General features: G+C 43.8%; 1 protein-coding gene across 1 annotated transcript in view; it reads left to right on the top strand.

Moving 5' to 3' along the window:
• The window catches only part of supt6h (SPT6 homolog, histone chaperone and transcription elongation factor), a 56,054-nt gene that overhangs the window by 34,030 nt on the left and 7,110 nt on the right, over positions 1 to 14,914 (top strand). Inside the window, exons 20-32 of the mRNA XM_061899113.1 lie at positions 848 to 983; positions 1,071 to 1,208; positions 2,900 to 3,067; positions 3,136 to 3,263; positions 3,346 to 3,553; positions 3,624 to 3,771; positions 6,342 to 6,484; positions 6,570 to 6,710; positions 6,787 to 6,982; positions 7,061 to 7,206; positions 7,278 to 7,370; positions 9,209 to 9,322; positions 14,525 to 14,649. Coding sequence (XP_061755097.1) covers positions 848 to 983; positions 1,071 to 1,208; positions 2,900 to 3,067; positions 3,136 to 3,263; positions 3,346 to 3,553; positions 3,624 to 3,771; positions 6,342 to 6,484; positions 6,570 to 6,710; positions 6,787 to 6,982; positions 7,061 to 7,206; positions 7,278 to 7,370; positions 9,209 to 9,322; positions 14,525 to 14,649 — 1,884 coding nt within the window. The remainder of the gene's footprint in view (positions 1 to 847; positions 984 to 1,070; positions 1,209 to 2,899; positions 3,068 to 3,135; positions 3,264 to 3,345; positions 3,554 to 3,623; positions 3,772 to 6,341; positions 6,485 to 6,569; positions 6,711 to 6,786; positions 6,983 to 7,060; positions 7,207 to 7,277; positions 7,371 to 9,208; positions 9,323 to 14,524; positions 14,650 to 14,914) is intronic.

Genomic DNA, 14,914 nt, shown 5'->3' with positions numbered 1-14,914 from the left:
ATAAATAAATGTAAATTACTTCTTTTTCTTCTAGGCTTTAAATTTCTAGGTAGGAGCGAAAGTTTGACAGACATAGCAACAGTAACTAATGGGGGCGGGGCTAAGCGGAGCAATCTTTCACGCGAATGGGTAGCAGGCTAATGTGTGGACCACAATTACACAAAATGGATACATTTGTGACTCGCACCTCAAAGGTCGTCGAGCCAGAGCCAGCGTCTGCAGAGAAACAAAATCTGACGGGCTTAATCAACCAAAAAGCTAACCGAAAAGAAAATATGATGAAGGGTATCTTGCTGTTGGATTCACGGCAATGGTGGAGGGGGCAGAGGAGAGACCCCCGTGCGTTCTGTGTCCAAAACCGCTAGCAGCAGACAGCATGAGACCCAACAAAATAAAGAGACACCTCGAGACCACACACCCCAATCACGTCAATAAGCCACTTGATTTCTTTCAAAGAAAACTGGCATAGTTATTTATTATTGAACTTGATGCAAGTTATACCACAGCTGTACAGCTATTTTATTTATTATTGAACTTGATGCAAGTTATACCACAGCTGTACAGTTATTTTATTTATTATTGAACTTGATGCAAGTTATAACACAGCTGTACAGTTATTTTATTTATTATTGAACTTGATGTTTTTTTATGTTACTGAGTTTGAATGTTTACAACTTGAATGTTACTTGATGTTCAATACATTTGAAAATGTTAAGCTTGGCATTAGCGTTCTGTTGGGGTGATGGTGGCAGGTGGGGCTTGAAAACTCACCCTTGTCCAAAGTGGGGGATGACAAAAAAATTTTGAGAACCACTGCCTTAGCTTATGTGTGTGTGTGTGTGTGCAGAGATGCCCAGATGATCATGGAGGACATCAAGAGAACTATTGTCGAGCTGGAGCAGGAGTCCTCCTTGCCCGCTGTTGGCGTGGAACTGGTGGACAATGAGCTGGCCACACTCTACATGAACAGCAAGAAGTCTGAGGTGCGTTCCTGACATGGCGTCACGCAACCAAACTGAATCCAATATGAGTGGACTCACTTCCTTACGCGCTGCCGTCTCTCTGCACAGACTGATTACAGGGACTACCCCCCCTTGCTGCGGCAAGCGGTGTCCATCGCCAGGAAGATCCAAGATCCTCTGGTGGAGTACGCTCAGGTCTGCAGCTCAGACGAGGACATCATCTGCCTCAAACTGCACCCCCTGCAGGTGAGACATTGAGCAGGCATGTGATTTTTTTAGTCTAAAGTCGGAATTCCGTCTTTTTTAATCTCGGGGGGGGAAAAGGCGTAATATATTATTACGCCGTAGTTGATTGGTCGATATGTTCCTTGTGACCAATCAGGACATCTGTTATGAATGATGACGTTATACCGCCATTTTCCAAATGTACACGATGTCGGTTCTCGAGAAAAAGGACGCTTCACGAGTAAAATAAATTGATAAACATGTCAAAAATAAGTTTCGATGGGACTGGATGGAAAGAAAAATCACTGATACCGTTGGGAAGAAGGAAGTCATGACTTTGTTCTGCGATTTTATTCGGAAAATCGATCGTCCCGGAAAAGTTTTGTGCACGTGGTGTCATGATGTGAAGTGAAGTGAATTATATTTATACAGCGCTTTTTTTCTCCAGTGACTCAAAGCGCTTTACATAGTGACACCCAATATCTAAGTTACATTTAAACCAGTGTGGGTGGCACTGGGAGCAGGTGGGTAAAGTGTCTTGCCCAAGGACACAACGGCAGTAACTAGGATGGCACAAGCGGGAATCGAACCCGCGACCCTCAAGTTGCTGGCACAGCCACTCTACCGACCGAGCTATGCCGCCGATAATATTGACTATGGATCACAAGGTTTCAAGGCTTTGGAAGTACATGCGAAACGCCAAAAACATATGAAACAACTTGAAGCAAGGAACACAAACTTTTCACTAGGTGGTACTTTTGGATGGCAACCGAAAGTGAGCAAACATAACGGACTTCATCCTTTGTTTACATCGACAACTGCCGTAGACATCGAGAGGAAAGATCCACCCAAACAACCCACTTCAGTTGCAGACAGGTTAGTTAATAATGAGGTAAGCTAAAAAATATTTACTTGCGAAATACGCATGTTTGTTTTAAATATTAACCAATTATTGCTTTGCGAAATATATAAATCTTTTTTTCTAAAAACAAAAAGCCACGTGAAAATATTTTATGAAATTACAGAAATTCAAAGAGTCGGATTATTGATTCCAGTTAACAATTTATTTGAAATAAATTTGCATATAATACTAGAGGGAGAAGTTGTCAGTGAAATCCAAACAAAGAAGCTACAAAAGCAGAGACCAAAAGAAAAATGCAGGCTGCTCAGAGATTTGCAAGGAAAGCTCTTGTTAGGGCTCCCCGAGCAAGTAAATGTGTGAACTGAAGTAATGTGGTAGTACTGTAAATAAACTGTAGATAATAACACTGATCAATGTGACACCTGTGGATGTGACATGAACACAAGATGTAAATATTAGTGACTAAATACTGTTGGGACTGAACCATATACAGTGATTCATTAGGATAATTGGGGTATGTAGGTTCTATTAATGATGTTTTCATGTCTTTAAACACTCAAATATTTTCTTCAAATGGTGCTGTCTTTGTTAGTTTTAGCATGTTAAATTGGTGAAAAACCAGGAGCGTTGCCTCCCTTGTGCCCCCACTAGGGAACCGCCCTGGACCTGGCTGTCCCCCCAGACCCCTGGAAATGTTTTCAGTTTTTTCTATTGTGGTCAAATCACATGTCTGATTGAGGGCGTGTAGACCAGGTTTTGTTTGCGGTACAAACAGGTGTGGTCCAGTTTTCTGTCCGCAAGGTCCAACAAGACCCTGACCGCAAGAGTCGAATGTCTGCTTTTTTGTCAGGAACACGTGGTGAAGGAGGATCTACTCTCCGCTCTTTACTGTGAATTTATCAATCGGGTCAACGAGGTGGGCGTGGATGTGAACCGAGCCATCGCCCACCCCCACACCCAGAGTCTGGTCCAGTATGTTTGTGGCCTGGGACCGAGGAAGGGCTCGCACCTGCTAAAGGTCGGTTTCCACGTGTTGGTGATGTCACATGGTGCTCTCAGGCCTAACAGGTTGTCTCTTCTGTGCAGATTCTGAAGCAGAACAACACCCGTCTGGAGAACAGAACGCAGCTGGTCACCATGTGCCACATGGGCCCCAAAGTGTTTATCAACTGTGCTGGTTTCATCAAGATTGACACGGCGTCGCTTGGAGACAGGTCTGCATGTCCTCTTAGCTCCCTTGAGATCTTTGTGTCTCTCGGCTGGTTCTCACCGCCTTCGTTGATGCTTTCACTCCAGCACCGACTCCTACATTGAGGTTCTGGACGGCTCTCGCGTGCACCCCGAGACGTACGACTGGGCTCGCAAGATGGCCGTGGACGCGCTGGAGTACGACGAGTCCGCCGAGGATGCCAACCCGTCCGGCGCCCTGGAGGAGATCTTGGAGAACCCCGAGCGCCTCAAAGATCTGGACCTGGACGCCTTTGCGGAGGAGCTGGAGAGACAGGTCAGCGGGATGTTCTCATCCTGGCCCAGAGGCATTGTGGGTCGTACTCTCACAGTTGTCTTGTCTATAGGGCTACGGCAACAAGGGCATCACGCTCTATGACATCAGAGCTGAGCTAAGCTGCAGGTACAAAGACCTGAGAGTCCCCTACAGGGTCCCCAACACTGAGGAGGTCTTCAACCTGCTCACCAAAGAGACTCCAGAGACCTTCTATATCGGTAAGATGCCTCACAGCCATATTAAAATCTGTACCTGCAGTCAAAGTGTCAAATAGATACTTTTTGCGTCATGTGACATTTTTCCGATGTCACTTTGTCTCATGTGATGTCATGGCATATGCCCTCACATGATGTGACATGTCATGTGGCTAAATGTGACGTCCTGTATTGTCGTCACATGTCATGTGATGTCCCGCGGTGCCAAATGAAGTCCCGTAATGTTATATGGCAGCAGGTGATGTCACGTAATTTCATATGATATCACGTAATGTCATTTGATGTCTGCTGATGTGACATAATGTCACAATGCTTCACCTGATGTCACCTGACTTCATGTGGTCTGACGTGATGTTACATGTCATCATGTGATGTCACGTAATGTCATCAAATGATAACATGTGGTAGCACATGACGTCGCGTAATGTCTTATGACACCAAGTGTGCGTGTTTTGACGTGATGTGACATGTCGTCATTTGAGGTTACCTTATGTCATCATATGACACCATGTGGTGTCATAATATGACACCTTGTGGTGTCATCATATGACACCTTGTGGTGTCATCATATGACACCATGTGGTGTCATCATATGACACCATGTGGTGTCATCATATGACACCATGTGGTGTCATCATACGACACCATGTGATGTCATCATATGACACCTTGTGGTGTCATCATATGACACCTTGTGGTGTCATCATATGACACCTTGTGGTGTCATCATATGACACCATGTGGTGTCATCATATGACACCATGTGATGTCATCATATGACACCTTGTGGTGTCATCATATGACACCTTGTGGTGTCATCATATGACACCTTGTGGTGTCATCATATGACACCTTGTGGTGTCATCATATGACACCTTGTGGTGTCATCATATGACACCATGTGGTGTCATCATATGACACCATGTGGTGTCATCATATGACACCATGTGGTGTCATCATACGACACCATGTTGCGTCATCATACGACACCATGTGGCGTCATCATACGACACCATGTGACGTCATCATACGACACCATGTGGCGTCATCATACGACACCATGTGGCGTCGTCATACGACACCATGTGGCGTCGTCATACGACACCATGTGGCGTCGTCATGACACCACGTGGCGTCATCTTACGACACCACGTGGCGTCATCTTACGACACCAAGTGGCGTCATCTTACGACACCACGTGGCGTCATCTTACGACACCAAGTGGCGTCATCTTACGAGACCACGTGGCGTCATCGTACGACACCAAGTGGCGTCATCTTACGACACCACTTAATGTCATTATACAACACCATGTGATGTCATCATATGACACCTTGTGGTGTCATCATATGACACCATGTGGTGTCATCATACGACACCATGTGACGTCGTCCTACGACACCATGTGGCGTCGTCATATGACACCGTGTGGCGTCGTCATATGACACCGTGTGGCGTCGTCATGACACAATGTGGTGTCATCATATGACACCGTGTGGCGTCATCATACGACACCGTGTGGCGTCATCCTACGACACCATGTGACGTCGTCATACGACACCATGTGGCGTCATCATATGACACCGTGTGGCGTCGTCATATGACACCGTGTGGCGTCATCATACGACAACGTGGCGTCATCCTACGACACCATGTGACGTCGTCATACGACACCGTGTGGCGTCATCCTACGACACCGTGTGGCGTCGTCATACGACACCGTGTGGCGTCGTCATGACACCGTGTGACGTCGTCATACGGCAGCACGTGGCGTCATCGTACGACACCTAGTGGCGTCATCGTACGACACCAAGTGGCGTCATTTTACGACACCATGTAATGTCGTTATATGACACCATGTGGGGTCATCATAGGACACCATGTGGCGTCATCATAGGACACCATGTGGCGTCATCATAGGACACCACGTGGCGTCGTCATAGGACACCACGCGGCGTCGTAATAGGACACCATGCGGCGTCGTCATACGACACCACGCTGCGTCATCATACGACACCACGCTGCGTCATCATACGACACCACGCTGCGTCATCATACGACACCACGCGGCGTCATCATATTACACAACACGGCGTCATCATATGACACCACGCGGCGTCCTCATATGACACCACGCGGCGTCCTCATATGACACAACGCGGCGTCATCATATGACACCACGCGGCGTCATCATATGACACCACGCGGCGTCATCATATGACACCACGCTGTGTCGTCATATTACACCATGTGGCGTTATCATATTACACAACACGGCGTCATCGTATGACACCAGGTGGCGGCGTCATACGACACCACGTAATGTAACCATACGACACCACATAATGTCACCATACGACACCACGTAATGTCATCATATGACACTAAGTGGCGTCACGTGACATTAAATGACATCACATGGGGCATCATGTGATGTCACTTGACAACACCTGATCTCACCTGATGTCATGTGACGTCATCATTCTACATGACGTCAGACGGTGTCACGTAATGTTGCAAGACGTCGCGTATGGTCACGTGACGTCATGTTTTTTCCCTTCTTCCACGTCCAGGCAAGCTGATCACCAGCGTGGTGACCGGCATCGCTCACCGCCGCCCCCAGGGGGAGAGCTACGACCAGGCCATCCGTAACGACACTACGGGCCTGTGGCAATGTCCCTTCTGCCAGCAGGACAATTTCCCCGAGCTCAGCGAGGTACCAGGCGGCCTCTTTCCCGTCTCACCTGTTTTTATGACGTCACCAGCGGTCTGACGTCTCCTCCCGTCTTTGCGTCCTGTAGGTGTGGAACCACTTTGACAGCGGCTCCTGTCCCGGCCAGGCCATCGGCGTGCGGAGTAGGTTGGACAACGGCGTGCAGGGTTTCATTCCCACTAAGTTCCTGAGTGACAAAGTGGTGAAACATCCTGAGGAGAGGGTGAAGGTGAGGTGTTTTCCTCTTTGCTGTCTGCCTGCATTGTCGCTCTTCCTGCTCAGCTTCACCACGTCTCTTCCCTCAGGTGGGCATGACGGTTCACTGCCGCATCATGAAGATCGATATCGAGAAGTTCAGCGTGGACCTCACGTGTCGCACCTCGGACCTGTCGGACAAGGCCAACGAGTGGAAACTGCCCAAAGACACATACTACGACTTTGACGCCGAGTCCGAAGACCACAAACAGGAGGAGGAGCTGAAGAAGAAGCAGCAGCGGACACGTCAGTACCGCAGAAACACGTCCTTTTTTGTTTATTTTTTATTTTTTGCTGACGCGGCTCTGTGCCTACTCTCTGCAGCGTACATCAAGCGTGTCATCGCCCACCCCAACTTCCACAACATCAGCTTCAACCAGGCTGAGAAGATGATGGAGACCTTGGACCAGGGGGACCTGATCATCAGACCCAGCAGCAAGGGAGAGAATCACCTCACCGTCACGTGGAAGGTAAGAAAGACGCCCGCTGGTGGTCTCAAAAGCTGTGATTGACCCTTCTCATGGCGTGTGATGTCTGCCAGGTGGCTGATGGCATCTACCAGCACGTGGACGTGAGAGAAGAAGGCAAAGAGAACGCCTTCAGCTTGGGACACACGCTGTGGATCAGCAATGAGGTATGCTGCTCACGATCATGATTCCATCATTTTTCTGAATGTTTTGGAAGTATTACTGTGGCAAAATTATTTGCAAACGTGTATCTCAATCTCTGTGTGTGTAATCCATTTCATGGTGTTTCTGTAAACCGTACTTGCCAACCCTCCCAATTTTCCCGGGAGACTCCAAATTCCAGTACCCCTCCTGAAAATCTCCCAGGGAAACCCCCAATTTCGGGATTTCTCCCGATTTCCACCCGGACAACATTTTTGGGGGCGTGCCTTAAAGGCACTGCCTTTAGCAACCCCTACAACCTGTCGTCACGTCCGTTTTTCCTCCATACAAATAGCGTGCTGGTCCGGTAACATAAAATATGCGGCTTTTACTCACACATAAGTGAATGCAAGGCATACTTGATAACAGCCATACAGGTCACACTGCGGGTGGCCTTATAAACAACTTTACCACTGTTGCCAATATGCGCCCCACTGTGAACCCACACCAAGCAAGAATGACAAACATATTTTGGGAGAACATCCGCACCGTAACACAACATAAACAGAACAGAACAAATACCCAGAACCCCTTGCAGCAGTAACCCTTCCGGAACGTTACAATATACAGCCCCCTCCCCCAAACACAACTCACACAATGGCAATGCTTTTGCTGCTACTGCAAGATGCCGCAGATCGTGCTCTGGGGAGGGAGCGCATATTTCACGACCTTGTAGACCTATTAGCCCAAAGTGACGAATATTTTTTTGAATTCTTTAGGCTACCTCAGCATTCCCCCCTTTCTTAAACTTATGTTTTGACTTTATGTACTTCCAACGCGGGATAATATACGAATTTCTTTTCTGTAATCTGTTTGTGTTTTTTCCGTGTGTTTGATGTTCGGCTTTTCTGCCGGAATTCTGCCCTTATATGGGGAATTAAGGGCGTTTACCGATGCAAATTATGGAATTAAGGGTGTTAACATATGCATATTGTTTATATGCAAATTATGATAGACACGCACGCGCTAACCATTTGGCATTTAGCAACTTAAGAACAGCAGATGTGAACAATTTGGTCGTTTAAGAACATGTCATGAATTTGAATGGACTCCTCTTAGGAAATCACTGAGGAATAAAGATAAGAGGAAAAGTTAGGAACTTATTGCTGAATGGTGCCCAATAGACTTTTCATCACTTTCTGTAAATAAAAGTTCATGTTTTAGCAGTAAATTAGTGGTCAGAAGTATTTTTGTATTCAAATTAGTGATCATGTAATGACAAAGAGGCCAAAATGATCGCGTTTATTTGTTTTCACGTTGAAATCGTACATACATTTCAGACACGGCAGAAGTGTTGCAAAAGTCACGTGTGAAAAGACAGCCCATAGGGAGTTCCTGCTTCACACACACACCTAAATACACACACACATTTTTTTGCACAAACGCCATCAAAATACAGACAGACAGATATTATTTTACACACGCCGATCAAAATACACCCGCACACATTTTTTTTTACACTCACGCTGATCAAAATACGGACGGACAGATATTATTTTACACACACGCAGATCTAAATACGTGCACACACTTTTTTTTTTTTCATACACGCAAGCCGATTGAAATAGGGACAGATATTTTTTTACACACACGCTGATCAAAATACGGACAGAAAACTTAAAACATACACACGCAGATCTGATTACACACACACACACACACACACACACACACACACACACACACACACTGATATATAGACACACACATTCGTACTCCCACACATTGAAATACACGTTTGCAAATAATTTTGCCACAACTAAACTTCCATAGAATGTTATTGATGAATAACTCCATGGTGCAGGAGTTTGAAGACCTGGATGAGATCACAGCTCGCTTCATCCAGCCAATGGCCGCCTTCGCTCGAGACCTGCTGGGCCACAAGTACTTTCAAGACTGCAACGGAGGAGCCAAGGATGCAAGTTTCTCTCTTTCCAATTCTTGTTTATACTCCTTATAAAAAGCTAGAAAGTAAAACAAAGATCTAAATAGGGTTGGGCGATTATATGATCGTGATCGTTGATTGCGATTAATTTGAGTTCGATCACGGTGATCAGCTGTTAGCAGATACAGTATTACCTGACTTAAAGGCCTACTGAAATGAAATGTTCTTATTTAAACGGGGATAGCAGTTCCATTCTGTGTGTCATACGTGATCATTTCGCGATATTGCCATATTTTTGCTGAAAGGATTTAGTAGAGAACATTGACGATAAAGTTCGCAACTTTTGGTCACTAATAAAAAAGCCTTGCCTGTACCGGAAGTGGCAGATGATGACGTCACTTGTGTGAGGGCTCCTCACATCCTCACATTGTTTATAATGTGAGCCTCCAGCAGAAAGAGCTACTCGGACTGAGAAAGCGACAATTTCCCCATTAATTTAAGCGAGGATTGAAGATTCGTGGATGAGGAAATTTAGAGTGAAGGACTAGAAAAAAAAGAAAAAAGAATGCGATTCCATTGGGATCGATTCAGATGTTATTAGACACATTTACTAGTATAATTCTGGGAATTCCCTTATCTTTTTATTGTGTTGCTGGTGTTTTAGTGAGTTAAATAGTACCTAATAGTCGAAAGGGGTGTGTCCACGGGTGTGTTGACGCTAGTCTCTGAGAGAAGTCACGAAGCTGCAGCAGGACAGTAGCTCCGCTGATCTCTGGTAAGAGGCGACTTTTTACCACAATTTTCTCACCGAAACCTGCCGGTTGACAAGCGGTCGGGAACCATGTTCGCTTCACCGCTCTGCTCTGATCCATAGTAAAGCTTCACCTCCGTGAATTTTAAACAAGGAAACACCGTGTGTTTGTGTGGCTAAAGGCTAAAGCTTCCCACCTCCATCTTTCTACTTTGACTTCTCCATTATTAATTGAACAAATTGCAAAAGATTCAGCAACACAGATGTCCAAAATACTGTGTAATTGCGCGATGAAAAGAGATGACTTTTAGCCGCAAGTGGTGCTGGGCTTATATGTCCCCTCCAACCAATAACGTCACAAACATGCGTCGTCATACGCGTCATCATTCCGCGACATTTTCAACAGGAAACTCCGAGGGAAATTTAAAATTGTAATTTAGTGAACTAAAAAGGCCGTATTGGCATGTGTCGCAATGTTAATATTTCATCATTGATATATAAACTATCCGACTGCGTGGTGGGTAGTAGTGGCTTTCAGTAGGCCTTTAAAAATGCGTGGTATAATCCTGCATGAAAAAATCTGCCTATATTGGCCGTGATCCTCCATGTGTCTGCATGTGAGAGTGTTTGTGTCCGTGCGAGTGCGTATGACCATCCCTGTCCACCGTCGCAAAAGTCAGGCTCGTCACGAGGTAATTGAAGTCCAATTTGCGTTGTACCTTTTCCCCCTTACACAGCCGGAAGTGCACGCCAGAACAACAAAATAAAGAAATATGGCCAACATTAGCATGGAAGTTGAAACATAACATTTAGAAGGAGCAGCAACCTTAGTGACAGACTTTAGTCCAGGGGTGTCAAACTCATTTTAGATGGAGAAAAATATACTCCCAAGTGGGCTGGACTGGTAAAATCACGGCACGATTACTTAAAAATAAAGACATCTTCAGATTATTTTCTTTGTTTAAAAATAGAACAAGCACATTCTGAAATTGTACATATCATAATGTCGGGGCTTATTACACTTTACATGTTGCGGTTAATAGTATTCTATCTTTTTTTTGTTGTTATTTGTATTTTCTGAATCAATTATGTGATTAAGGTTCATCAGTCAAGTCATTGGTGTTAATTTTCAATCTCTCAAGATAAAAAAAAAAAATGATATCAAAATCAAATTACAGTAGGTTATTTATGTTAGTTTGATCATTCTCCTTGAATGATGTACTAACATTAAGTGGATTATTTTGTACATATGCAGCATCACCCACAAGGATACAAAGAATTGCTATTGCGACGTCCAGTGGACCCATTTAGATCAGCTGTTTCTTTCATTAAAAAATTTCAGGTACATTTTTATACTTAGCATTTTATCCCACGGGCCAGATAAAATCTGTTGGCGGGCCTGCTCCATCCCACGGGCCGTACGTTTGGCACCCCCGCTTTAGTCTCACTGACTGCTTGAGTTCACCTTGTGGTTGTGTTTAGTAATCCTGTCTTGAATGCGGACTTGCAGGCACTTATGAATGAATGAATGGTTTATTTTGAGCCATGCAAACAAAACAAGAGAATGACATAAAATACAAAAGAAATCTATAGATACATTATTTTTACACCTACATTGAAAACATTACATGTGACTAATCTTTTGTAGATGTCAAGATTGGCTCAAAAGGGAGTGGGAAGAAGTAAACCTATTAGGTCCCACCCCTATACATATACAATATATATATATAATATATAATACAATAATATATATAATATAATTCAATTCAGTGGTTGCTGCTATATATTGTCTATATATAATATATTTTAATTCACACACACTTACATATATACATATGTACACACATATATACACATACATATATACAATTTTTATATATATATATATATATACACACAATCACATACATACACACATGCATATGCCCAAAATACACATGCATATGCCCAAAATACACACATATCCATCACACACACACACCTATATAAATACTATATATATAATAGTATATATAATATACACTTTTGTCTAACCATTATTAACAGTTTATGGTGCCTATGGGAACAAGCTTTCATTTTGACTGTGATATTAGTGGTTAATAGTGGATCTGTGGCTGTGGAGCTACTGCCCCTGACAGAATGTCTTTGTGACTGAACTACTGTATTAGTCCCGACTGGGAGAATAAACACAACCACTAATTTAATCAAATACATTTTTATATTTAGATATTTTTTATTCAGACATTTTGTTTATGTGATTGCTCTAATGAAACTCCTCTGATATAACATGTACTAAGAAATTCTGCAGGTACTTTTTGTTCAAATATTTTTTTAGTTTGCGAATGAAAACATTTTGTTCTTGAAATAATCTGTTTTATGGGTTGCTACGCGTTATTTTACAGTACCTCAAATTCAGGCTGCACTTGAATGTATTTTCATTAAATATAAGATATAGTATTTGATTTTTAAAAACTCCACAATCTAGGTCACTGTTTGCCGTTTGCCAAACCACTGGTGAGAGAAGCACTGATGTACACAAATAATTAAATAATACAAATAATTAAATAATTGACCATTTGAAAGTGTTGTTTAGTAAATAATAGTCTTATAGTATTCACTAAGGGTGTAATGGTACGTGTATTTGTATTGAGCCGTTTCAGTTCGGTGCGGAAGTGTACCGAACGAGTTTCCAGACGGACACATTAAGTAACGTAAACAATACTCAAAATGCCGGACATTTGAGGCATTTAAGAAACTCTGCACAGCCCCGCAAAGTAGGACATGTCCGGTGAAAAGAGGACGTAAGGTCAGTCTGGTCGCTGCTAGCAAAGAGGACATGTCCGGTGCTAGCAGCGATCGGGCTAGGATAGACTGACCTTACGTCCTCTTTTCACCGGACATGTCCTCTTTTGCGGGGCTGTCAGGGCGGAGTTTCTTAAATGCCTCAAATGTCCGGCATTTTGAGTTAGGGTTGCGTGTATTAACAATGTACGTTCAGGGTTCCTTTGTCTCAATTTATCGGTCGATCTACGTTCCCATCCTCACCTATGGTCATGAGCTTTGGGTCATGACCGAAAGGATAAGATCACGGGTACAAGCGGCCGAAATGAGTTTGGGGCTCTCCCTTAGAGATAGGGTGAGAAGCTCTGCCATCCGGGAGGAACTCAAAGTAAAGCCGCTGCTCCTTCACATCGAGAGGAGCCAGATGAGGTGGTTCGGGCATCTGGTCAGGATGCCACCCGAACGCCTCCCTAGGGAGGTGTTTAGGGCACGTCCAGCCGGTAGGAGGCCACGGGGAAGACCCAGGACACGTTGGGAAGACTATGTCTCCCGGCTGGCCTGGGAACGCCTTGGGATCACCCGGGAAGAGCTAGACGAAGTGGCTGGAGAGAGGGAAGTCTGGGCTTCCCTGCTTAGGCTGCTGCCCCCGCGACCCGACCTCGGATAAGCGGAAGATGATGGATGGATGGGTTCAGGGTTAAGAAGGGGTTAAAAACAACAGCAGCATTCGTGAGAAAGGAGCAGAGAGCGAGAGAGTAATGATAAATGCTCATGCGTCTCCAGGCTTTGCTTTTTATCCATTGATTTATCAGATTTAATTTTTTATTATCTATAGCAGGTGTGTCAAATGTGTGTCCCGGAGGCCATTTGAGGCCCACAGCTAATGTTTTAAAGGCCTACGGCACGTTCTAAAAATACTATTAAAATAAACAAAAACATGACAAAAGTGAAATAAAAAAGCTTGAAGGTTGAATGTAATTTAGAAAAAGTTGCAATGTTGACTAATAAAACAAAGCTGTTTTTTTTTTCTTTCAAACTGTCATTGCTCAAAACATTATATTGAATCAAAATCAATGTTATTATGAATTATTGACCCATCCAAGGTTCCTTACTTCATTACTTCACATCAAATATTCCACTTGGAAAAATATTTTTGGTGGATGATTTTGCAAATTTGGTAAATAAAGAAAACCAAAAAATTATATATTTTTGTTTTCTTACTGTACCGAAAATGAACCCGAGGTACGTACCGAACCAAAATTTTTGTGTACCGTTACACCCCTAGTATTCACTACAACACTGATACTTAGTTTAGTACAGAATGAAGTTTGTGATGACAAACAAAATAACTTTGAAACAAAAAAAGTTGTTCTGTTTACACACAAAATGTGCAGAAAAATAATTAAAACCGAGGTATGGGCCATAGCGTGAGTTACCTATGCCGTTGCACCTCTCATAAATAAACACAATTATATGAACAAAATGAAAGTTGTCATCTGTTAGCATATATTATTGCCTCAATCAAGCATGGTGGAAATGTCTGTGACAAGATACTGCAGTAGTGAACAGCAGGGATGCAATTACTCGGTATAATTCTGCACGGGACAATAAGACTTTAATTTAAAAAAAAACATTTAAAAAAATGTGTTTTTCCATATCACCTGGCCCTATATCTAAGTTTCAATTTGTTTTCATTCTGACAGAAAATGGAGGAGCTGCTGACCAGAACCAAGAGGGAGAAGCCAGCCTTCATTCCTTACTTTGTGTCTGCTTGCAAAGCTCTACCTGGAAAGTTCCTGCTGGGCTATCAGCCTCGTGGAAAACCACGGTGAGTTTCTTAGCATTCACGGCAGAGGCTGGCATTTTTTTCTGGAATCCTGTGAGATGGGAGTCATCTTTACTAATAAGGGAGCCGAAATCAACGTCAGGACAGGCGCCGCCATTTTGTAGTTTTGTTACAGTAAGCCGACATTGTAATGTGAGAGAAAAGAACTACAAGACCCAGTAGGCAAAAGTGGTTCTGGTTGCGCAAACGGAGAAAAAGATTTGTGACAATACTATGGAGATTCATTTGTGTCTTCATTACGAAAGCT

The sequence above is a fragment of the Nerophis ophidion genome, linkage group LG04 (assembly GCF_033978795.1).
Source record: "Nerophis ophidion isolate RoL-2023_Sa linkage group LG04, RoL_Noph_v1.0, whole genome shotgun sequence".
NCBI classification, from domain to species: domain Eukaryota; kingdom Metazoa; phylum Chordata; class Actinopteri; order Syngnathiformes; family Syngnathidae; genus Nerophis; species Nerophis ophidion.
This window is presented reverse-complemented; position numbering and strand designations above follow the sequence as displayed.